The sequence below is a fragment of the Meleagris gallopavo genome, chromosome 6 (assembly GCF_905368555.1).
Source record: "Meleagris gallopavo chromosome 6, MGAL_WU_HG_1.1, whole genome shotgun sequence".
Taxonomy (NCBI): Eukaryota; Metazoa; Chordata; class Aves; order Galliformes; family Phasianidae; genus Meleagris; species Meleagris gallopavo.
The window spans coordinates 19,409,059-19,435,767 of NC_139409.1; the positions used below are offsets into that span (position 1 = coordinate 19,409,059).

Genomic DNA, 26,709 nt, shown 5'->3' on the forward strand with positions numbered 1-26,709 from the left:
GGTAGATATCCCGTTAGTCATTCACATATAACACTAGGCATTCTGCCATAATGATTCATTCTGTTTGATGCTGTAGCAAAGTCAAGACATCACATCATGGAGCTTGCAGTGTGCCAGCAGAGAGAATGAACTATGGAACCTTGTTTGGAATGTTATTGAACACTAAATAAAGACCATCTTCAGCTCTCTTCTGTGTGAGTCTACAATCCATTCAATACTACAACAGTTGCTTTGATTGAGCTATTGAATATTTGAAGGTATTTTTCTCAGGTAAGGAAGGTAGAGTTAAAAAGAATGAAAACATGAAAGAAATGGGGAATACTGTTGAGCTAAATTCTACAAATTCTGTTATGGATAAGATATAGTTGGAAAATGCCCAACTGCAAACAAAAAAACAGAGTGCAAGTAGGGACAGCAAAATATAGGAGAACATGGAACGTTCCTCTTTTTTCACTGTAGTCTTCATGTTTTTCTACTTGTTCCTCTTTTGCAGAATGATTCAGATATTTTGTTACTGCTACTTTTGTCGTGAAAAAACTTCTCTACACATCCTCTACACAGAGAGACATTAGCAGAGGTGTACCCCAAGCAGTACCATTCGTTGGTTACTCCTGACTAATCAAAGAAGCCATCAGCCCACCAAAGATCACTTTTCCCAAGCCCAGAGGAGCAAGGGGGAGAACCCAAATTATGGACTCAGAAAAAGGTACACCATCCTATACAGTTCTGTTCTAGGGCCACTACGCAACAGCCTCAGCACCAGTGTCCAAGCATGAAAGACATCAAGGCAATAAATGGTGAGTTGAGTATGAGTCAACTGCATGCCCTGACAGCCAAAAGGGCCAACCACATTGTAGAGCATATCATGCAGAGAATAGCGAGCTAATCAAGGAAGTGACTGTCCCACTCTGCTCTACAGTGGTGCAGCCTTAACTTGGGCATTGGGTGCAGGCCTAGGCATCACAATATAAGAAGGAAATTAAAATATCGGGATTCAAAACAGGAATAATTAAAGTGCAAATCATATCAGATATGCAAACGATAAACAATTTCACTAAACCAAGATTTAGCGATTGCTATTTACTGATGAGGTTGACTTCTCCTAGCAGGGCCAAAGGACAAAGTTTCCTCTATATTGATCTCCACTCCAGGCCACATAGCTCTTCTAATGCCTGGTACACATAAAAGGCAGCACGTACCAGTGGTAGACAGCTATACTCTACCGCTCCAAAATCAAGGTAAGAATTAGATTTAACTGTCCAACACTTGAACCATCCTTGAAATCACAAAATGTAAATTGCATACTCAGCTTCCCACAGAGAGAAAAAGTCCAAAAGATGAGCTCTTTAACTGATGATACCTACCCAGTCGAAGACATTCTAATGATGCCTGAGCCCAGTTCCTTGTTGATGAAGATTCTATATAGTAGCAATGACCTCGGAAAGGAATCCAAGAACGGTGTCCTTCTGATTCAGGACACTTTCCTGGAAGCTGAGGGGGCTCAGTAGGAGCTTGAACTGTTAAAAAGAAAAAGAAGGAAAGGAAAAGGAAAAAATTTACAAACACATTGTCTCATACATTCTTTTATCATGAACAGATTATTCTAACAGAGCATTAGAAAATGTATTGAAGTATTTAACAAAATGTTAACTTGACAGTCTGTACTGCTTACCGCAACACAACGGTAAAATGTCCTTAATATATGTAAAAAAGTACTTCAATTGCGGCCTTGAGAAATCTAATTTATCAAAGACCCCAAGCACACTGTTATGCTTTAACACATTTTTATCTCTACTCTTTACTCACTGTCATAGCTAAATTAGGGGCCATCTGAGGCTGGTCATACGGATTGTGAACTAATGCCATGGGATGGTGACTGCATTATCAGTAAGTGTTTTACGTAATAAAAAAAAATAAAAAAATAATTAAAAAAAAAGAGAAGAAAAAGCTTGAAGGAGCGTCTGTAAACGTTTCAGCAATTTCAATGTAATTTGTTGTTCAGCTATAAAGGAAAAACCTGGAAAGCTGCTATGAGCAAACACCCTGTGCAACTCTTTATGGCTTGGTCACTCAGTCATTCTCCTTTAACACCATACCAATGTGACCACTACCCTCTGATTCATTATCTTTTGATTCAAGGTTTTTCATTCTTTCACATGATGATATCAGAATAAAATTGATATATAACTATTAATTCAAAGCAATGGCTACTCAGTCACACTAGCTTTGGTTTTTTGCATTGGCCCTCACTTTAAGGCAGGTTCTTTAAATTCAATTAAATTTAAATAATTTCATTTGTTTTGTTCTTGAAATAAGACACAGCATCTTAATACATATGAACATACCACCCAGGCACGATGAACTCTAACTAGATAATCAATACTATTGCAATAGTTAGATTCTAGTTCTTACCATCAGACTTTTTGCAAACAGAGAAGTAACTTTCATTGCAGGATCCCGTCTTCCAGGATCCAGAAATGTCTAGATAGACACAGCCTATTTTTTGCTTTGGCTCCCCTTCAGCCCATTTAGTATACTTCATTCTCCAGTTATCAATCCACTCATAACGCCCATTCGTCTGAAAACGAAACTCCATGAATTAAGTATTAACAATTTCTTTGTCAGTCAAATGTCTGTTATGAAGATGTATGTGCAAGAAGTTTTCATTTAGGGCAAAAAATTATTTTTAGCAAAAAGAAGTGCAGAGTAAGTGACACTGAATGAATTCTAAACAAAACTGTTAACTTGAATGTACTAATAATTTAACTAATTTTCTTTAGCTAGAAGTAAGGTGGGAAGAGTAATTTTTTTTTCCCTTGGGCTTCAAGAAATATAGAATATATTTATGGATATAAATATAATCTCCTACCTATGCTTGTGAAAGCAATTGAATAATTTAGTTTATTAAGTAGGAAGAACATTTTATTATTTAAGAAATGGTATATTATGCCCACTAGTTTTTATTTTCTTTGTGTGTTAAGCCAAATGGAGGGAATGAGGGACAAGTGCCTTTGCCAACCAGAAAAGAAGGCGTATTTTAATACAAGAATGTACCTAAATATCAAAGAAATGGGAGAGAGCAGACAAATAAGATAAACCAGTTATTTAATAATTTGGCTAACTATCATCAAAATGTTGGAAGAGTGACTGTAACAGAACAAATGTTACCTTTAATGATTTTCATTGTACATCTTAAAATACATGGATTTCATCTCAAAATAAACACTATACACTCTCTACCAAGAGATAATTTAAAATGCTAACCTGGAATGTATTGTTTGGAAACGCATAGAGTTTAATGTCACAGAAAAAAGTGCTAAAAGTATGTACACTGTATACAATATAGGAAGAGTAATGGAAGAGTAGAGATCTCTACCTGTAGATCTGACAGTATAAAAAGTATTCAGGACCAAGATATAAATTAATAAGTTAAAAATATAAAGATATAATACGACTTTGCATTTTCTGATTTTTCCATAAGAAAAGCAACAACTCATTTAATTTGATGCTCTTACCACATTACTGTTAAGACCAATCCATATAGGTACCCCATATTTTAATATCTTTAACCACAGGAATGAATGACTGTAGGGGTCTAAGATGCTGGAAAGGTCAAACTGATTACGTTTGCAGTTTTCTCGTGCGTCTTCCCAATTCATTTTAGTATGGATGAACAAATAACTACTGTTCCCATATCGGATAATGCTTGTTGGGTCTGTAGTTGTAGAAGGGAGAAGCTCAGCATCTGTGTAATAAAGGAAGAAAAAAAGGCTCATATACTAGTCCAACAGGTGATTATGATTTGCTTTTAATTGTAAATAAGATACAGCAACCTGTCTCTTTTCTACATTTCATATTCCCCAGCCAGCATGGGTTGAACATGCTACTCTTTAGGCCAGACTGTAATAAAAATCAATTACAGCCTGTCAAAAGGAAAAGAGCTGTCTAGAGTAACTCATGACAAAGAGTAAAGGAGAATTCTGTATAATCTTCCAGAATATATAATTTAAATTGAGAATAACAACTTAAATGAATTGGGAATAGAGTACGACACAACTTTTCATCAACAGAAATTCTTTGCTTGTTGCCTTCAAGAGATCTTTTTGCCAGAGAAAAATGTAAACTACAAAACAGACCAGCTCTTACAAATCAATCTGGTATTTAAATTCAGGTTTTCACTGTTTTTAGTTTCCTTTTGGACGTAAATCAGCTCAAGTTCATTGTGAATGAGTTACATTCACACTCTAGACAGTTCATGCAGCTTGTACAATTCAGTATTCCCCAGAATACATTCTAAAAGCCAACATGTTCAGAAAATGACAGACAAAAATCACAGAACAATTATTATTCGGATATATTTTTGATATATCAATTTCTTAAAATGCATTGTTTTAAGATGTAACACTACACACAGCAAAATTAGAACTGGTACTGCTGAAAAGCAGCCGTTGATCTGCAGGTACCACCCTTACAGTGAAATTTCTTACTAAACACGAATACTTAGATATAAATTCCAGCTCAGGAAGTTAGTAATTAACACAGCATTTACTGGGAGGGGTCAGCTGGGAGTAGTCTCTAAGTGGACCTTTGGTCTGATAAACATGATGCTGATGTTCCTGACTGAGAAGCAATTTGTTGATGTACCTTTATTAAGAGCAACAGGTTGAAATCCAGCACTTAACACCTCAGCAAGATCCTGCATACTCTTAAGCTTTGATTATATTTTAAAAGAAAACAGCAATACCTGCTTTAATTTGGCATATATATCCTCTGTTGTTATCACAACTCTCATCAGCCCACTTCCCTGCTTCCTTAACAGGATTGTTTCTCATGACAACACAATCAGCCTTGGGCAAGAAGATACAAAATCAGTTACACATAACTAGAAAACGTGAATGAGAAACTTTGGTCTCTCATTTATGTCTCCATACAGAAATAACATTCTAATTTTATTCTCATATCTTCATAAGTTTTTAATGATGTGGAGTTTCCGTTCCTCTTGCACTTCACGAGTTTCTTAATGTTGCCCTATCTTGAGCAACCTTGCGGTGAAATTGGCAGACAAGAACCGTCTGCACCCTCCCATCTCCAGGCATACAGCATGAAGAAAAGGAAAGCCACAGACAATTTAAAGAGAAATTAAATCAATCACTGTAGAAAAGATTAACTTTGCTCAAGGAAAAAAAAAAAAAAAAAAACCAAACAGGAATTTCAATGGATAACGTAACATTTCTGAAATATCAGTCCCTTAAAATTTCTTATGGCAAGCTGTAATACTAGACATAGCAAACTCAGGACAGCTGCTACTCAAAGACAGCCATTGATCTGTAGGTACCACCTTTACAGTGAAATTTCAAATTCTACTACAGGGACACAATATCTAGAAACTTTGTTAGCACATATTAAACAAAGAGTGACTAATACACTATTTTCTTAGTTAATTTTGCAATCCAGCAAAAGCTATACAGAGAAAAACTTCAATAGTAAATGAAATGCACTAACATTTAAATATCTCCAATTGAAAAGTTGCAAAGTACTTTGTATAAACTATAATATGTTCTTTCTTTTTGCTGAAGTAAAAATAAATTTGAAATAAAGTAGACTAAAATTTTTCACAGGTGACTTCACAGGAATCCTAATACTTCTCATTAAAAGAGAAAAAAAAATTCCCTAATAAGGATACAAAGCTCAGAGGTGATACTTTCAAAAACAGGAAAAGAACATTATACATAAAACTAAGATTTCTGTGGTGAATATTTCAATCAAGAGAAATACAGCTAATACTGTAACTGAGAACTATGTAAATCACATAAGATTAGCAAGAGGGACTCTATGACCTATGAAATCAGTTTGTATGATAGCAAAATAGGGGAAGTTTTTTTTTTTTCTTTTTTCATGAAACTTGAATGCCTAGCTTTTTACAAAGCTATGACCTTCCTACAAATGTGACTAACAAAATTCGCTTGTATGTACAACAGGGAATGTTTTTCTATAACTAAATGTTGCAAGCTACACACCAACTGAGAAACCCCCTTCATTCAAGGCACTGCAATAGTCAGAGGACAAGGAAGATATGTTTATTCAGCGCACTATTTGGACCATGTCACAAGGTGGAAGGTCTTTTTAACAAAGCCTGGGAAAAGGCAGGGCAAATACAGGTGCTCTGGAGCCTTCAAGGACATATAGAAATGAAATCTGAAAGCAATCTTTGCATAAACACTATAGTACATAGCATCTGTCAACAGCTAACACAGCAACTTATTGGATTGTATGTGACGTGTAAAGTTTGTAAGTAATCATTTCATCAGTGCAATACGTAACACCATGAATAACACCTAAAGTAATAGTTAAAAACGCCAGGTTTCTGAGAAAAACAAAAGAAAAACAACTATGGCAAGGTCAGTGCTGCTAGTAAATTCTATAGATATGAAACTGGTAAACTGAGCAGTAAAGTTTCAAATCCCAGCAAATGCCTAAATGCATAATCTAAAAGCACATATCAGTGGACATTTTGTGATTGCTATTTACCTGGCCATCATATGAGTATGATCCCACATGTCCTGATGGGAAGCCTTTGGCCCAATTTGTAAAGTAAACTCCTGTTCCATCTGTCCAGAGGAACTTCAGTTCATGATTTATATCATTTAATCCAATCCATGTGTCAGTAAGAAAATCTTTCATATGGAAGGTGAGGAAAGCTAGAGTTGAAGAAAATAATAATTAAAAAAAGAGAAAAAGAAATCAAGAAATGTTTTCCATGAAGGGTAATTGAACCTAGGTGTCAGACCGCGTTGTTATTAATGGCATCTGGTGATATTAAGTATTTTACTGAAATAAAGAACAGTTTAATACTGGCAACACAAATAGATAAGATAAAAAGGAGGTGACTTTTGAGTTTAACAGATAACCAGCATATATATCTGATGCAACGTACTCCAGCTAAACATCTAAACTTGTAGTGGGATGAATTCCAAAAGCACGACAGGAATAGTTTTATAAGGTCTCAAAACATTTTTGAATCCCAATTCTATAACTCATTTAGAAATATGAAGTGGTGTAGATTATATACATTTTTGATAATCCCACCAGAGTGGTTACATTATTGTGACATCATACAGAGACAACACAACTGAGCATCAATCACTCATGCAGCTGCATTTGTAATAGCAGAAGTGTTTCCTTACTGGAGAAAGTGTAGTAGCCTGCACTGCCATAATAAGCAACAGAATGCACAAGAGAGATGCTTTAAAATGAGTCTCAGAAGAGCAATTACCACAGCTTTGCAAATTCCAAGAAGGTGCTTGTTCGTCTTAGCTAGTATGGATAGATGAAAAACAGAGCAGGCTAAGCCAGCTTGCATTCGTCAGCCCACTAGACCACAATAAACCAAACAGTTCGCTAAAATAAAATTATGATGCCTTTTGCCAATTGCTAGTCAACATTATGAGCTCATTCTTCCTAAAAATAGATAAATTTGTCTTCTCTATTACCCACACACCTTCTTTCAGTCTTTTAAAATGAATGCAACTTAATATTTCTAAGAGTAAGACCTATAGATTTCTATGCCTAATGTTAGCATTGCTGCTCCGCAAGAAACTGTAACAAGAACTCAAGTCTTTATACCTACACTATCAGCGATAACAATAGTTTAATTGGTCATATGTAGTTTTATTGGTCATTTCATTCTTTCCCGGAATTCAAGCCTTGCATGAGTCATCTGAGAAACTGTAATTTTATGTTAAATAAGAATTTAATCATGCTCAATAAGTTTGTGAAAGTTTGACTCTTCATCTCTTCAAGTGTAGAAAAAAATTAAGTAGTGCTAAGTTCATGTTAGCAATCTAACGTTTTAACTAATTAACTAGTTGAACTATATAAATGAGTCTCAGAAGAGCAATTATCACAGCTTTGCAAATTCCAAGGTGCTTGTTCATCTTAGCTAGTTTGGATAGATGAAAAACAGAGCAGGCTAGGTCAGCTGGCATTCATCAACCCACTAGACCACAATTAACCAAACAGTTAACTAGTTGAACTAGTTAATTGCTCAAAGTTTTTTAACTTGTTTTACAAAGTATAATTTTTCAGATCTTTTGAGTTCACAAATACTTCGCGTTATGCAGTATCTATTTCTCAGTGTAGTTTAAAATAATATTTCTAAAAAAGATGTTATTAACATCTATCATTTAATGTGTCATTTTTATTCAAGCATGGGATATCTGCCCATTTACCCAGTCAATGATGCGATTCTTGTAATCATTAAAACAAGTTTCTCTAATGAAAAAGAATGATGCAACTATGAAGTGAGTAATGGCTAGGTGTATGATCAGTCAAACTTGTGCCCCAAACAGCCCAGAGACAGCAAGTTTTAATCTCAAAGGCATCCTGCTTGAGTTACAATGGAAAGCCATGCAGCAAGTTAACGCCAACTACTGAAACTACATCACTTAGAATGAAACTTGCCAGGTCCAGCTGGCAACATGTGCAAGCAGAAAAAGCACTACTTTGGTCACCAAGATAATATGCATGCATTTCTAAGCCAGCAGTAGAATTTGGTAGATTCAGGTGCAGATTTCACTGTAAATTTCCAAGTATTGTATGTTGTAGAACCAAAATCAGATGCAAAGAAAACATTCAAATGTTGTTCCATGTTTACACAAATACAACCATATGTAAAAATTAAATGGTTGATACAGAACAATTTGCAGTACCTTGCACTTGCTCATTAGGGATAGCAGCCAGGTTTCCTCCTAAATTCATGCAAGCTGTTCGTGCGGCATGCCAAGTGACACGTTCATCTTCTGTAGATCCAAATATTTTGTAACACTAAAACGTGAACAAATTCTCCGTTTATTACCTTTACTCCAACATCACTTACAGATTGAACATCACTGTTTCAAGCAAAGCAGGAAGAAGAAAAATGTGGTGAAATAACAGATTTAACTGGGACAAAACACATCCTGCTCAAAACGAGCTTTTGAATTCAGTCTATTCTCTAGGTAAAATGTAAAGTTTCAAGAAAACATTCTTCTAAACAAGACGCATGCTAGATTTGATATTGGTATTGGTATTTGATATTGGTAGAAAATAAGCAAAACCTGACTTTTAATGACAGACAACTAATATTGATAAGCTCTACAAGACCAATATTAATCCACTAGTTCGTTTGTATTTTTTTTTTTTTAACATAATTTCACTCTACAAAACTTTCAACAGTTCTAAAGTCAAGAAAGGCAAAATATATTCATTACTGAAAGTGCATTATAATTTGGTTAAAATATATAACCAAAGTGTCAATACTTCAAGAACTATATCTAAATTCTTTAGGAAATGCATTAAAAAAGGCTTAAAGAGAAGACTAAAGAATGACTTTCATAAACTGCAACTAAATATGTTTATATATCACTTCTAATGAAGTGTCAAAAAGCAAAATAGTGGATGGGCAAACAAAGAAAAACTCGTAGACATCAACCAGCTCTCTGGAAAAAAATAGTAATGTTAATGCAATAAGAAACAACTTTATTAAATAAACTCTTCCTTTTTATTTAATGCTTTGCCAAACATCCAACATGCTCTGCATTTGTTATAGTACCTTATTCTGAAAGGAAAGCCAAGTTGGATTACATCCTCTTGGAGTTGAAAATGTTGTCAGAGGAAGTGTGGAATTAATGGAACTGTTGTGCCTTTCACATATGTAGGGATTTGGATAACCACAATTTATATCATTCCAAAATCCTAAATGTGAGATAAAAGGGGGATTTTATGTTGCCATATCTAGAATTAATTAGATCAAAATAATTTTCACTCATTCTGAAACAAAGTTGAAAGATCAAATCCAAAGTCCCTCAGTTTATTATCATTCTGTATCAAAATCTAGGATAAGTATGGCACTTTAGACATGCTGTCATCAGCACTGAAAGCAGCGTAGAAACAAGTAGTAGAGTTTTATAGTGACACAGTAAGTCATTTTCATTTAAAAATATAAAACAGTTGCATAGCAATCATAACCACAAAGTTCTATCTGAGCTTCCCCATGTTATATTTAAGATAAACATAAGAACTGAGAAATGTTAAGTCCAAACTATAATACTGTGGTCTTTTGCAACAATATACAACAGCAAACAAAGAAGAAGGAAAAAAAAAAGAGAAAATGGGTGCCTCTCAGAAGAAAAAATTTGGGACACAAGCACACAAGTAACGAAATTCAAGAGTAAATATACAGAACTCACCTAAATTTTTATACATGACTACACAGTTTTCATCATTATTTGCAAAGTTAGGTTCATGTGGTGCCCATGCCAAATAATTCACTGGTGTGCCATCCATCCAGCTTAAGAAAAATAATCCAACAAAACACTTCTTTAATATAAGTAGGATTGATTTCATATTAAAAAAGTCATTTTGCAGTATCTTTAGTACAGCCATTCACAGTCTAACGTGTACAAAATTTTTTGACTAGTTTGTCTCCATGCTAATTGCATTAGAACTACTCTCCTTGCATAAACATAGTATGTGTGGTTACTTTTGATTTACACAATAAGCAGATACTTCTACAGCTAATAGGACAATATCCAAAATAGCCATCCAGGCCAACATGAAAGCTGGACATCATTTCAAAATGAGATAATACACATGCTCACCATTTCCCCCAAGTCATACATTCACTTTATCTGTTACACAGATTTTAGTCGTAACATGAGCAAAATGCTTGATCATTCTACTATGCAGATGAAAAATTGTGACAAATTTAGGACAGCGTATACTTTTTCAATTAAAAACATCAAGCATGAAATACTAATCCCTGGAAATACTGAATAAAACTTAAAAACATTCTCATGCACTTTGACAGGGTACAATTTCATTCAAGCACTTCACAATTTTTTTCTCTACTCAATAAATACAACCATGATGGTTCACATTCACTTACCTTGTCCTTTGATCAACACTCAGTTGCAAACCAATGAAATATGCTTCCTCTTTGCCATTTTTCAATATCTAGAATATAACAGTTAATATTGTATACACTTACTCCTCTTATCACAAATTCATTAATAATGAGTAATATTTATTCACAGGGAATATGAATTACTATATTTTCTAGTTACAACAGCAAACTTAAAGCAGCCACTTCACCACTGACCAAAAAGTTTGCTTACTATATTATCACTTTTTACTTGAAAGTCAGTGAAATTCAAGTTTTACTTGAAATTTCAAGTTTTACTTGAAAGTCAGTGAAATTCTCAATTCTTGAACAGCCTCTATGGCGACATCATCTACAAACACTGCAAGAAACAAACCCTCCTACAACTTGGATGTCAGTATAGCTCGTGTCAACTCAATGACATCCTTCAGCAAGATCAGGAAAGGCTTCAAGTAGATCGAATCTCACTTCTTGATTACTGACTTAAAGAAGGTGGTCTGAAGACAGTAATCAGGCAACTAACTTTCAGTTACCAAGGAAACATCATCTAAAAGCTCTTTGCTCATAGTCCACCACTCAAGTACTTCACGCCTAATTAAGTTAATTGGAGAAGTGTGTCCTTCTTGACCAAAGTGTGTGCCTCCTTGACCAAAAAGAGGTTGCTAGATAGACTACATCTCAGACACACTGACAAATTCAAAAGCCCATGTTCAGAGAGTTGTGTGTAAACCAATACCTATTTTGATTCACTACTTTGAATGTTTCATCTATCATCTTTCAGTTAACTCACTTGCCCTAGCAAATTGTAGCTCAAGATTACAAGGCTTCTTGCTAAAAAAAAGCCAAAAATTAATTAAAACTAAGCATTAAGATTTACCTTAACACATTAGCAGTTGCAGTTAGATATAATGGAATCAATGATCTTGTTGGCCCCTTCCAACTTGGGATATCCTATGATTCTATAATTCTATGATAATGTGGTCTAACTGCCACATGGTATAATTTAAAAGCAAATAGGAATTTATTTAATGCTTACTGTACTTATTTCTATACACAAAAGGCCCTGTCTCTGATAAGAAGCAATTAAAAAAAAAAAAAAAACACACAAACTTGGATTTATCATACATTTTCATCTGGCTTAATGCTACTGCAGTTTCACTGACTCCACTGTTATAAAACTTGTAAGGAGAACAACAGATTGAACAGGACTTGTGCACGCACTCATTTTCTGTGGATGATTATTGCATAGTATTAATTAATTTTTCTTACATATCGCCAGAGGAACTTTCTTTCAGTTTCACTCTCAATGACTGCAAGGTCTCCGAAGTTCTGTTTGCAAAACTCTCGACCTTTTTCCATTGGAACACTCTCCGTGCTGAAATAGTAATGTCTGTCTTCATTTATAATCCATCCATCCTCGGTACTCACATACTCTGCAAGATAAATAGTAAGCTAACTATACTGTTACTAAGGTACAAGATATTCTCATTAGTATAATTTTAAAAACATGTTAAACACACATACACTAATAGCAAATACAAGAACACTTACTGGGTACAGGAGATTCTGTTGGTTCAGGCTTTAAACTTGCACCTGTAAGAAAAAGGAATTTAATATGACAGTAAGAGAAAATGTTTACCATGAGCGATAGGCATGCCTCTTAACATTGAATTTTATGTTAGCCATGGATTTAATACCAAAAACTAGAAGGAACTAAATGGTCTAAATCTCTTATTTTTGGCCAATTTTAAATAAAAACTCTTGTTCCCTGATGCTCTAAATATAAGCTATTCCTACTGTGCAAGGCACTTTATAATACCCTGATATTTACCTAAATTAAGTGATCGTATTTAATATTCCCTACATGCTGAAAATCTTATCTCAGAGCATTCTTGCTATTAAGATAGTCCTGTTTCTCCCACCTTTTTTTAGCAGGAATCATAGAACATCTTAGGTTAGAAGAGACCTTAAAGATCATCTATCTAGCTTCAAACCCCCTGTTGTGGGTAGGGCTGCCATGAGTCAGATCAGGCTGTCCAGAGCCCCAACCTTGAATGCCTCCATGGCAGGAGCACGCACAATTCCTCTGGGCAGCCTGTCACAGTGCCTCATCACCTTCTGAGTAAAAAATTTCCTCCTAATATCTAATCTAAATATCCCCTCTTTCAGTTTAAAACTATTCATCCTTGTCCTATCACTGTCAGACTGTAAAAGTTCTGTCTTCCTCCTGTTTATGAGCTCCTTTTAAATACTGGAAGGCTGCAATAAGATCTCCCTGGAGCTTACTCCTCTCCAGGCTGAACAAGCTCAGTTCCCTCAACCTTTCTTCACTGGAGAGGTGCTCCAGCCCTTTGATCATTTTCTTGACTCTCCTCTTGTCCTGCTTCAACAGTTATGTCCTCCTCGCATTGGGGACCACAGATGCAATACTCAAAATGGGGCCTCACAAGAGCAGAGCAGAGGGGGACAATCAATTCCCTCACTCTGCTGCCACCTCCCTTTTGAAGCAGTTGGCCTTCGAGGCTGCAAAACTGGCTCATGCCCAGCTTTTCATCGACCAGGTTGTTCTCTCAGAATAGAAGGAGCTTACGCTGAGATCTTAAAAATCTCCACAGAGACAATTTCACTGGAAAATATATACTCCCAAGAAATTAACTGGTCCGTTCTAAAAATAATATTTCAGGCTACAGTATATCCCTGTTTGGTTTGGTTATGGCATAACAGTAATAGATTCATATGACATTATTATCACAGAAAAATAATTTCTAAAACAGGACATATCTCTACAGGTTTATCAATTTTGTTTGTACTATAAATAATCTCGTTTATATTGACATTTAATAAAAAATTCAATGCTCAAGTAATCCTTTTACCAACACACAGTAGATTTGGTAGCTTACTGTCAATAATCTGATAATTACAAATGAGACATCCTTGCCCTCCCAACATATGACTGCAGCAAAAAGCTTAACTAAGCACTTTCCAAAATATTCGAAGGTACTTACACCTGTTGTTTGTGGAGCTCATAATTTCCCAAAATAATTTTGTCTTGATGTTTTCAGATAACAAACTTAGAATTCAAGAGTACTTTGTGATAAATAACTAAATGAATATAAAACTTAGTCAATGCAAAACAAATTATCCCCAAACCAGGCTACATCTTGCAATTACAGATTACGTTAGTTTATCGAATAGTACCTATGCCAAATAAAGGAGAGAGTTTTCACACACAAAACTTCAAGTATTATAAACTATTTTCTTACAAGTTGAAGCTCAGCTCAACTCAAAGAGAGAAAAAAAAAATGTAGCATTTACTGAAGAAAGCATGAAATAAGAAGTGAATGTGAATACTCAAAGTAACATCTCCTAGTTTTGAGGAATCACGTTTATCTTTCTGAAATCATAGAGAAAGAACAGCGAGAAGGCCCAGCAAGGCACCATTGTCTCTGTATCTTTGAATGCTTCAAAGACAGGTAAATCCTTATGCCACTTTCACATTTCAACTTTCACAGAGAACTGTTATGGTAAACCGGTTTTTAATTTTTTTGTTTTTAAAGTTAAGGAAAAAAAAAAACAAAAAAAAAAACTATTGAGGTTCTTTTCTTATTCTCACAAAACAAAGAAGGAAGCAACAGTACCTTTTCTTATCTGGCAGATCCATCCATATAGATAATCACAGTGCCTGTCATTCCAAAGCATGCTTGAATCACCACTGATCTCTGCACAGAGTTCAATTCCTTGGTAATTATTGGGTTCCCCAAAGCCCCAGTTCTCATACCTCACCTATGATAGAAAAGGTTTTGTGAGGATCCTGTAATACAGTACAATAATAATGGAGAAAAGGAAGAGACAGTATCAAAACACAGACATAAGATCTGTTTATACTGTCAGTAGAAAAACTGAGGTAAGAGAAAAACAGCTTCCCACTGCAAATACTGACATTTCAGATTTGTTTTCAGAATGCAATTGGACCACAATTTAAGTAACTGTTGTTTCTTATCAAACTTGGAAGAATATTGATTTTTTTTAAGGACATATATTCTATGAAATTCATCTAATGACAATGATGGTGAATGCCACATTGATAAATTAAGTAAATATCCTCTGAGTAAAATAATACAACATCACAGAGAAACAACAAAAATGTTGGCATTTTTCTAATAAAAATATTACTTCTACTCTAATTTTCCTGTTTAAACTCTAATTTCAGTTTTCTGTATGTAGACTTTTATCTATATATATTTTTTACCAACTTCATATTAAATACACCCACTGCAGAACCACTTTTGCTTCTATAGTTTAATATCTTAGTCTAACGTACAGACAAGTTACAATTGCCTTCAGCTCCAGTGAATGTAGGCCACTTCATATCAAGATCTAATTTGAAAAGAACAGAAATACTAATGATGGTTTATTTTATTTTAAAACAAAACTTTCATTCATAAGAACATATTTTTTTTTTTAATCTCCATGAATTCAATTTTCTCACTGATTTAAATACACATTTTCTTTTAAAAAAATCAGTATGATTTAGACATAAAATTCATTGCTAGTCATAAGATTCCTAAAGTGAACATGACAGAGCAGAGTGTCATCGTTAAGCATAAAATTGTACACAGACATTTACACCATGCACTTGAGAAACTCAGGAAATGGAAAATAAGAGCAGTGAAGAATTAAACCACTAACCGGAGATCCATCACTCCAGACAAAGCCATCATCAGGATTCAGGTAATACAAGCCCATCCAGAAATGCTGGTGGTAAAAACCATTGTTTCTAAAGAAAACAAAAGAAGAAAAATAATAAATATTCAATTTATAAAGAGCTTAAACATAAAAACAAAACTAGTAAGGGCATTACAATATTTTTTATAACCTAACATTCACAGCAGTTCATAAGCCTCTATACAAATAATCCTTACAGCTCTAAGAAATAATAAGTGGAGAGAACAACTATTAAAATTCAACAAATTCTAGCTTTTAGCACCACACATTAACTCAAGTCAGTTTGAAACACTGCCTCATACAGAATTTGTCCAGATCCAATCCAACTCCTGAAAATCTAATAAGGAGTCTCACTACTTTCTACAACAGTCCAGTACCTACTCGTTCTGTTTTCTCTTTAAAGGCATGTAGTGTTTCCAAACAAAAATTACTTGCTGCAGCAGAATCACATTAAAAAATAGCACCTTAACTAATTGTTGTCTTCAAGCAGATACGCTTTACTGATTAATCAGAATTTATTGAACCAATACATTGTAATGCAGCATCTGAGACTTCTTCCTTATTCGAAGGTCTGCTGCATTTTGCAAGTCTGCTGGGTATCAGTCTTGCTTTCCAGTTAGACAGGTACGTGTGTGTTCATTGAGCTCCACCTATTCATGTCACATTACAAGTGTTATCTTTTTAACAGTATTTGATCACATTCAGAAATCTCTCACTTTCTTATTACAGTTCAAGGATCTACTAATTTACATATCCTGTGTAGGGAAAAAAAAAAAAAGAATCTGAAGTTGGCTCTTTTCTGATTAGTTCTTAAAATGATGAACCAAAACACTGACTAGATTTATATCTTGACAGTTTTCCTATTTGTACATTTGCTTATGTTAAATTGTCATCTGTAGTAATTTCAAAATGAAGTATTTCAGAAAGATCAAAAGGATAATTGAAGTGAACAGATGAGGACATTGCAGATACTCACGCAATAGAACGCCATATCACATACTGCTCTTCTTTACCATTAATGGAGGCCAGGTCTCCTCCTACAGTTCGACAAAACTCTTGAGATTCAAGCCATGTTTTCTTTTGCTCTCCTTTTGAAAAAGGCTAAAGATAGCATATTTTACCATCAGGTATAATAGACTATAAATAGATTACATGATCAAGATATTCAAGACCAATTCACTTAAAATTAACTTATTCTATGGGGATACAGAAAATTATAATGTAAGGTCAGTTAGTGTTCATCTGTTTGAAAAAAAGGGTTTCATACGAGCATCTTTGAGGCAAGCTGGTAGACTGCATTGCTGACAGCAATAACTGCTACAAACTGACAGGAGAAAGACACTTTTAATAGAACAAGGATGCAAAATTAAACTCAGAAAATCAGACTTCGATAAAAAGGGACAGGACCTGAATATATAATCCGTGAATAAGCTGATGAAACAGTAAGACTATTGTACACCAATTTTTATTGCATGTAGGTGTACCAAATAGAAACTACCTTAATTGAGAACTAAGGAACAAACTTACTTTGAAACAAAAGCTAATACGATTGTTTGAGTCCCAACCTTCTGGACAACTGGGAACAGGAGTTGTTGTAGGAACAGGTGGAGGCGTCACTCCCTCTGCCCACATTTTGCATAGGAATTTTGCTTTTTCCTCACATTTTATTACATCCCATAATCCACCTGCAGTTCCAGTTCTCATGGCAACACAGCCTGGTTTTCTTCCTGGTTGAAAACAGGAACACATAAAATCAACATTTCAGGGGGTCACTGGGAACTTTAGAAAACTTCATATTCTATCCTGTTAGAAATTGAAATATTTGCTTGTACAGCGCCAAAAATTTTTCTAACTCATGGAGAAAAAGGCAAATAAGTGCTTCACCCATATCTTAGATACTGAATTGTGCCTTACAGAAAATCACATCAACTTCCAGTGGCTGACTCTATCACCATCATGTAATTCAACCAATTCTTCCCTAAAACTGAAGACATGATAACAGAGGTTTTCCCAAATTTGTCTGATTTGACTATAATATAATAAAAAGAACTCGCTATATATAGGCCTGCTGCTGTCTTAATCTACACAGCCTTACCACTCCACGTGACACCTTTAAATCAGAATTTAAGACCTGCAATTGAAGAGGATCAGACAATCTCCCAAAAGCCTGATATAAAACACATTAGAATCTTGAAGGCAGGAGACCATCTTCTTTCTGATGTGACCATGTCAGACGTGAAAAGGTTTCCCATATACACACATACACACAATTCACCTAGAAAAGATATTAAGTGAAAAAAACTAAACACAAACCTTCCTCTTGTCCTTTCCTACATCCTTGTTTTCTCTAAGACCAGAGGTGTTTTATGTATGCTGTGATTTCCCACAACTCAAAACATGCATTTAGTAAATGCACTATGAGATACGGCTGAACAGGCAGGATTTTTGAGCAAGGCACAGTGTTTCTGAAGAGAAAGATCTTCTAGAGTAGAACATGCAGAATGATGGTAAATCAGAAACTTGACAGCACTTTAAAGTTTCTTTTACACTCAGGTTAAAAACTTCAGTTAAGCACCATGCAGCAAGTTAGCACCAGCACGGCATGCTTGAGAGAGCAGCCAGATATATCTGAGAGCAATTGGTCATTATACCGTTAGATAGGAACTAAGGACTGAAATAAAAAATGCAATTGGTGAGCAATATATTCTGGGCACTGTACTCATTAGACAGCATAGAGTCATAGCTACCAGGCATTTCAGAATTCCAGTGTGTAAATAAGACATATTCGCCATTAGCCCACTTGAAAGTTCCCTTTTCTTCTACATCTGAAAGTCCAATCCAAAAGTATCTTTCTGTTTTCAGCCCAACCAGGCTAGTCAGATAGGCTTGCTCATATCTGTTCAAAAGAATACAACTGTTAAATTAATACCACTGGATTATTTTTTAAAAGCTGTAAATAGTTTATTTTCTCAGAACTACCTTTGTGCTTTCTTAAGAGAATGACATGGAGGGATTTACATGAACAAACCAAATAACAAAACATAATATTTAGTTTGTAAGCTTGAATACCAAAGTATTCTGTCTTCTCTTCCAGTCCAGTATAGAAAGTGGTATAATGGTGAATTGATATGAAATTGGAGAGGATATGGAAATGAAGGAACATGACAGGACTTAATTGTAATACCACTGTATTTCAAAGATTCTTTGGTACCCTTCTATTTTAATGACTTCTTGTTACAGGCAAATCCAAAAACCACAAAAGGCCTCAGCACTACTACAGAAAAAATTAAAGGCCAAAGTATGATGATAATAAACTGTTAAACTAAGGAAAACTGCAAATTAGATCCAGTGATCATACATGAACTTTTATGTTTGGGAAACAAACCTACTCAGATGTAAAGCTCTCATAGTTCATTCCTGTGTTTAAATAAAAGGTCTTTGCAAAATCAGAGCTAATGTAAAAAAGTCTCTCTCGTAACAAGATGTAGTCCAAAAACCACATTATTTAATTATTTTTATCACAGCTGCAGTTCTACCTGCATTTAGAGGGTTACTATCCATGAAACACTGGAACATACCTATTTAAATTATAATGAAAGAAATCAGAGAAAGTATAAGGCATGGAGTCAACTGCAGGCGCACCAGCCTTTATTTCTTAACTCTTTCATTTTTGGAATATGTTGTATTCAATAATGTGTATCAGCTGCTCAGAAACTTAGCACACATTGAACCCTCATGGAACTGTGATGTTTTAAAGTAGCAAGCACTTCTATCCTTATTTGGATTCTTATTTCAACTTTGAGTAAGTAGTTCAATTCTGAAAAGAACTGATATTTGACATCGAGCTCCTCTTCCTCATTTCAGCTACCTTTCAAGAGGAATTCATTTAAATTTCTTCATTTGATAAATAAAAATGAATCCTGTACTCTCATTCCTACACTCAAGTAAACCTATCCTCAAACCACTAGAATTAAAGAAAAACAAAGCTCTATGTATTCCTTGGCTTTCAATAGCAAAAAAATCATTTCATATCCATTGACTATTTTTACTATGAACTGAATTCACGGATTTGAATACGTATGCAAAATCTTCTACAAGTTTTGTATGTTTATAAAGCTGTCCTCTCAAGCAAGATTTTCATCCATATCAAAATCTTTATTTTGACACTCAGATGATATTAGATGCTAAATTCTCATGCGGCCCTTAATGCAAGCAGTTTTCACTTACCTGTCTTGAACAGTTGCTAAATACGCTTGATGCCTTTCACAGGTTTGATTTGCTTGAGAAAATGTTACAAATGTATTCCCAATGAAGTAACAATAAAAACCATGCCTTTTCCAGCCCTGTCAAAATAAGCATTAAGTGATCAAATGTGCTACAGCGTTCATAAAGTTCCTGTAAAAATATATTAAAAACATAAATGTAAAAGACAAAGAAAGAAAAGACTCACGACACTGTCAGCTAACCATTAGACAAAGGAACAATTGCAAAAGACAGAGTGGAAACAGGCAAGAAGAAAGCTTTTTTAAAGTCCTGATTTATAATGATTTTTTAATCAGTGATTTCCACTTATAAAAAGATATGATAGGTTTTTATTGTGCGCTTTCAGTACTCTGCCTGTGTGTGTGCAAGCATGAGAATTGCTCATGGAAAGCAAATTTAAGCTTGTCCTTTTGGATTGGTAGTGACACATCAAACAAGTTTATAGATTATTAAATAACACTAACACTCTCTTCTAATGTTTTGTCATCCAAATATCATTATCTCAGGAATATGCTTACAGAGGAATAGTGGCTGGGTTACAGCAAACAATTTATACAAATTTTCTCCTGATATTCTTCAGTTTCTCACCAACAAGACTACCTAACAAGGAATAAATTCAGTGGCAGTTCAGAGGGAGAACAGTGGATACATTTTGTTTAGGAACTTGTAACAAATTCTTCGAAGTAGGAAGCATGGCCAAACACCAAAACAAAACCTTGAAAACATCATGAAGACAAACACATTCTTATCGCCATGAACAGTAATGAAGAAAATTGCAGACAGAGCCGAAGAGCAACTGCTGGTGAAGAAAAATTTCTTATGAAGGTCTAAACTCCAATAAACTCCAAGGAATAATAGCCTACTCAAGAGCTACACATTTTAGTTTTGTACACTTTCAAGTTCTAGAAAAATAAAGGGAACATCAAGAATCAAAGAGTCAGAGTCTGGATTTATTCATCTGTACCACCTGTCCCATCTGCCATAAAAATGAGAAGACCAGCTGTTCTAATGATGGCAATACAGAAACCATTTCTCCTTTTTTTCCTCCCTCTTCTTCCAGATCCACTCAGGAGCCATTTTCTCTTCTTAGGCCCTACCTAGCAGCCAATTCAGCTTCAACAATTTTTTCTTCACTTACTCTCTGGCAGCCCATCGCAATAGTTTCCTCTTCTGTAGGTGCTTCTGACAGGGGCTTCCTTTTACAGATGTAGCCGATTTTCTTTTCACAAGAATGGTCCGCCCAAAATCCATCCTACATAACATAAGAACAGAATATCATAGTCAAGTGGGATTTAGGTTTCAAAGATGTGCTCTACATTTAAGTATTTAAGGATATTTTTTTCCTAGCTTTTAAGGAAAGAAAACCTGCACATAACTTCAGTACAGAATTTCAACCTCAGTCTGACTTCTCCTGCTGAGAGTGATTCAACATTGATGTACACATTTTTGATTACTAACCCTGCTGAAAAGTGGACCCTTTGAGGTGACAGCAATACATCATCTTTACAAAAACTATTAATTCAATAATCATGCAGGAGGAAAGGGGATCATAGAATGGTTCGGGTTGGAAAGGACCTTCAAGACTATTTTCTTCTGATACCCCTGCCCAGGGCCCCATCCAATCAAGCCTTGAACACTTCCACAGATGGGGCATCTGCAGCTTCTCTGGGCAGCCTGTTCCACTGCCTCACCACCCACGTTATAAAGAATTTCCTAATAAATCTAATTTAAATCTAGTCTCTTAGTTTAAAACCATTATACTTTGTCCTGTCACTACAATGCCAAGCTTCTGCAGCCTTGAACTGGTATTTGTGTTTCTTACTTATAGTATTAAGCATGCCAGCTTTCCATAAGAAACTTCTGAGCAGTGATCAAGGGTTCTCTGGCTGCACTGACTGTTACCACTTTTAGCACATCATCATTTTAGCATACATCGTCATCATAACCAGCGAAGTCAAACATTAATGCTTTGTGATCCTGGCCATTGAATTTTATTTTAATACCCAACCAGATGTTCAATCCCATTTGTAAGCTTACTCATCTTCTACCAACATCTCTGCATATAAAAATAAAAGAAGAAGAAAAAATCACATGCCATAATACTTATCTGTAACTATATATGTAACTATTCTCGCCACCTCACAGTTGAACTCTTTGCAGGTTCCAGTGCTGCACTCTGGCACCCTGATGTTTAAGCATCCAGCTACCTTCCCATGCCTGACCTTCTAAGTCCGTAATACAGACAAAGCATCTACTACATCCTCATCTAACTTGCTGTCATAGGGGCTGCCCCAAGAAGGACATTAAAACACAAAAGCTTTTTGCCTTTAAAAATCTGCTTGCTTAATGATTATGTGCACTATGGCCTGGTTGCCATGGAAAAAATACGTATTTACACACTTCTCACCAGAACTTGACCACTCCTGCAATGGAGAAAAACTTCAAAAAAGATTACAATCTCATCCATGCTTCTAATTGCTGCAATTTTTTTTTTTCCACTAAAATACATAGCAAATCCTAACATTCCAGACACATCTCACTGCATGTGAAGTTTCTATAGCCTGCTAAATTCTTAATGCAGCAGAAAGGGGTAAATGTTCTTTTCCTTCCTGATAAAATAGGTAAATCATGTAAATCCTGTATTTTTAATTATCACAAAGAGGAAAAATATTATTCTGCAACATTACACACTGACTGGCTTTTATACCAGATGAACCATAGAGATGTGGCACTGAGGGACATGGGTTAGTGAGCATGGTGGAGATGGTTTGATGGTTGAACCTGATGATATTAGAGGTCTGTTCCAACCTTACTGACCCTATGATTCAGATTATCTCAGTCTTGATAGTATACCGAGATTATAAACAACTGTTATAATCCAAAAGGAAGACTTTTCAAAACAGCCTTGCAATTGTAGGTATCGGTGAGTAGGATCAGCGAGTAAAGGCTTACACTAATGCCACTGCTAAACACTTTCCTTGCTGCTTTTCATGTGCAGAGCAGACACAAACATGACGTGTAACAGACCTAGACCCAAGACCCAAATTTTATAACTTTGTCTAGAATAAGAAAACAGGGTTTTTTCTCTTCTTCTTTCTATCATCAATAAAAATTGCTAGTACAATTTCTTAAGATAGCTGTATATGTCATAAAGATTCAAAGCAGAAAAAAAAATTCAAGCATATCTAAATCAAAATGTAGATTCCCAAAGAAAAGCATTTAGATGTTCATGTGCTTTCTAGTGTAATTAAAAGTTTCTTCCAAAGTCCACATGTGCATATGGAAATCTCTGGACCTTGTGGGGGGGGATTTACCTTAAAGGAAAGCCACCACTTGCTTCTTTCTCAAGGAAGCAGCAAAATAAATTAATTAATTAAATAAAATATAATTAAGTCAATAGTTAAACATGACTTTACCTTTCCCTTCATAACAACGCAGTCCTCCTGCCTATTGTTTGCATGAGTGGGTTCTCCACGAAGCCACTTGGCGTACGTGACAGGTGTCCCATCACTCCATTCAAAATACATCTGAATCTTGAGGTCATTCAACCCAATCCAAAGTTCATCATCTGGCTCTAAAACATGATTGATAACAGTCCTTATATGTGATGTTATTTATAGGATCTTACTCTCAGGAAGGCTAAAAGGAAGTCACAGAAAATTAAGGCTGTTTCATATAGAGGGCACAGCATTCTTTATATATTCACTCCAGTCTTCAGGAAAAGCCACTCACTCTAGTGGCAGTACAATACCAGTGTTTAGCTTCATACAAAAGCACAAACTTGCTCTCTATATTGAATTATGTTGTAGCATAGTCTGGCTTGTTCTCCTTTTCCAACTTAAATCATTTGGATAAAATAAGTAACAAGATACAACTGACCACCTAAATCAAATCCTAACTCCTCTTTCACCTCTAGCACAGGAAAGAAAGTAGAAGTACCACCTCTTCTAATGCTCAGACACCCAGCGTGTCTTAGAGCTGACAATCAGCAAGCATACTTGCAAGTTGTCCCATCATCTGTTCCTATACTTTGTTTCATTTTACACCAATATGCAATTCCTGTTGCTGTTTCACTTTTGTCAGTCCACTGCGGAGTAAATTTTCATTTGGAAGGAAAGTGTAGGATTAATCAAGAATCTGACTTCACAGCTGCTGTTCTTAGAGGTCCATTCACCTGTGCTTAAAAGTCTCCACCATATTGCTACTATAACATTCATTATTCAGTTTTCTTCTGCAAAAAAAAAAAAAAAAAACTTCTGAATAAAATCCTATTGAAGATTAAAAATTGGGCATTGATAATGATTGAATTTAATCATCATCAAAGGGCATTCCTTTATAGTACTGGTTTTGTAACTTTGTTAACTGCAATTGGAATTTATTATGAGAGTCATAAAATGTATTTAATTCCATCATTAATGGTGGCATGATAGAACTGTATTTTGAATTAACAATATTCAGTCATCTTTCATGCTCACAGTTTGTTCTCACAGTTTTCCCTTCTTGATCAATTTTCCTCTTAACATTCTCTATCCCTACTGATCATGATCAACTTGACAACAGAATTGCTCATGGAATGTAAAAATGGGACCTTGTGTCCACCCAAAAAGACATCAACTGCTCAAGAGTTCTTCAAATGGAAACTGGAACTGCTTCTCTTCTGTTGCTCCCCTGTTAAAAGTCATCTCCCCTAAGGCAATCCTTTTTGATTAACACATTTCAGATTTTAATAGACATCTCAGCAGCTTAAAACTCTCTTGTGACATTTCTGCCATTTGCTAGCTACAGGAAGATGGAGGCATCCCATTCTGACAAATCAAGCTCCTAGAAAAATCACCTTCCAGCTTGCCACTTGAATAGTCATCGCTCTATCCTTCCTTTTTCCCTCCATTTCCTTTGCCATCTTTATTGCATCTGAGTATAATCAGCCCTTATAGCTCATCCATACTGTCCTTACCAACCCTTCCCTAGTACTCAAACTCAGAGGACACCAGATTCCATTTAGCAACCAACACAACAGAAGCCTCCTCCATGGCAAGAGATTCTAGTGTGGTGGGCTCATAATGTAGTAATACAGTATCACAATAAATAGCATTCCATAACACAAAGATTATGTTTAAGTCATAAAATACACTGTGCAAATCAGAAAAGGACAAGAATTAGTGGATCCCCTTCCTAGTTAACATTTTCTCCTCTCTGTAGAAGAAATGCTGGCATAGAATTTGGTCACCTCGAAATCTGTGAGACTAAACACCAAGTTTTTCTACAACCACTTTATCAACTAGCTATTTCCCCCTCTCTCAGACATGCTCTAAGCCATGTTTGTACAACATCAGATTCTGCATTTCCATGTAAATATGCACAATACATTCCTTTTTTATTCTTCAAGTTCTCCTTTGTCAATTATGCCAAAACTGAAGAAGTTTTGCTACTGTGACCATACTTATCTCATACTTACCCCTTATTGCTCAGTTTTATCACTAGACTGTGAATTGTCTGGTGCAAAGATGGGCTTTTACTCTGTTTGCACAGCACTTATTGCAACAGAGTTCTGATCCAGGCAAGATTATTGAGGCACCCCCGCAGTACACAGTGCTCTCATCACAGAGGTGAGAAATGACAATCTGATACTGAGAGACAAATGCCTTAAAAGGCATCTTCAGCAGTTTCAAATTTCCTCCTCTGAAAAGATTACTTTCTAAATAGTCTGTTGCAGTATTTGTGCCATCTGTGAAAGTCTGGTTTCCTTCAGAACTATATGCCTTTCAGAAATATTCACTTCAAAAAAACCAGTGCAATGCAATTAGTCCAGAAAAGGCCTTTGGAAAAGATATTAACCTCTGAAACTTGTTCCAAATAACAAGTTGAAAATGCATCTAATCTCCTTCAAATTCCTTCAAATGTCCTAATGCCTCATCAAGAGGTCTCACTTTTCCTAATCATCCCTTTTCAAAGAAAAAAAGTTTTGCATAGTTCACAAAACAACATATCACTCTTACTATGCCCTATGCCATGCTCTAACTCTGGGTCATGCTGCCTCACCTTGAGGGCTTTGTGCAGATAATATAAGAAGGTCATAAAACTATTGGAGACCACCCAAAGGATTGGGAAGACAGAGAATGGTCTACGAGATAAGGCATATAAGGAGCAGCTGAGGTCCCTGGGTTTGGTCAGCCCAGAGCAGAGGAGGCTCAAGGAAGGCCCCACGGCAGCTGCAGCTCCTCGCAGGGGAGCAGAGGGGCAGCGCTGAGCTCTGCTCCCTGGTAGAAGCTCCAGAACTGTGGCATAGAGCTGCTTCAGGGGACGATCAAGATGGAAATGAGGAAAAGGTTTTCCACCAGAGGTTGCACAGGCCCTGAAACAGGATCCAGAGTTCAAGAACAATTTGGACAATGCTCTCAGATATGTTTCTTAATTTTTAGGTATTTCTATGTGGCGTTGAAACTCGATAACACTTGTGGGTTCCTTCCAACTTGGGATATCCTATGATTTTATGATCGTAAGAACAAGCACAAGTTGCAATGGAGTTGGACAGGATACAAAACTAAAGCAGATCAGCTATTCTGAGATTGCTATTCCTGCTGTTACGCAGCAGCTCAAGAGGGCTTGCTGCCCTTTCAGTGAGAATAAGCTACCTGACAGGGCACTAAAAGCACATAGAGGATTAGTTACTGCAATGAAGAAAACATAGGTGTAAACACGTCTCACCCATAGAATAGTAGTATCTGACACTAAATGTAAAATAATTTACATGGAAAGCAACAGCAACTACAAAATGGCCTCAGCATAAGCATGGTTGTATCTCA

General features: G+C 35.7%; 1 protein-coding gene across 2 annotated transcripts in view; it reads right to left on the bottom strand.

Annotated features, from left to right (window-relative positions):
* LOC100545427 (macrophage mannose receptor 1-like) overlaps positions 1–26,709 on the bottom strand; it is a 51,276-nt gene that overhangs the window by 4,307 nt on the left and 20,260 nt on the right. For both annotated transcript variants that reach the window (XM_010712623.4, XM_019616411.2), the window contains exons 8-26: positions 23,323–23,480; positions 21,045–21,158; positions 19,871–19,986; positions 18,391–18,539; positions 17,171–17,370; positions 16,620–16,744; positions 15,608–15,695; positions 14,557–14,701; positions 12,470–12,511; positions 12,188–12,351; positions 10,925–10,992; positions 10,227–10,327; positions 9,590–9,732; positions 8,709–8,823; positions 6,529–6,698; positions 4,745–4,847; positions 3,516–3,745; positions 2,413–2,578; positions 1,365–1,517 (exon numbers count right to left, since the gene is read on the bottom strand). In XM_010712623.4, the coding sequence (XP_010710925.2) occupies positions 1,365–1,517; positions 2,413–2,578; positions 3,516–3,745; positions 4,745–4,847; positions 6,529–6,698; positions 8,709–8,823; positions 9,590–9,732; positions 10,227–10,327; positions 10,925–10,992; positions 12,188–12,351; positions 12,470–12,511; positions 14,557–14,701; positions 15,608–15,695; positions 16,620–16,744; positions 17,171–17,370; positions 18,391–18,539; positions 19,871–19,986; positions 21,045–21,158; positions 23,323–23,480 (2,550 nt within the window). The remainder of the gene's footprint in view (positions 1–1,364; positions 1,518–2,412; positions 2,579–3,515; positions 3,746–4,744; positions 4,848–6,528; positions 6,699–8,708; positions 8,824–9,589; positions 9,733–10,226; positions 10,328–10,924; positions 10,993–12,187; positions 12,352–12,469; positions 12,512–14,556; positions 14,702–15,607; positions 15,696–16,619; positions 16,745–17,170; positions 17,371–18,390; positions 18,540–19,870; positions 19,987–21,044; positions 21,159–23,322; positions 23,481–26,709) is intronic.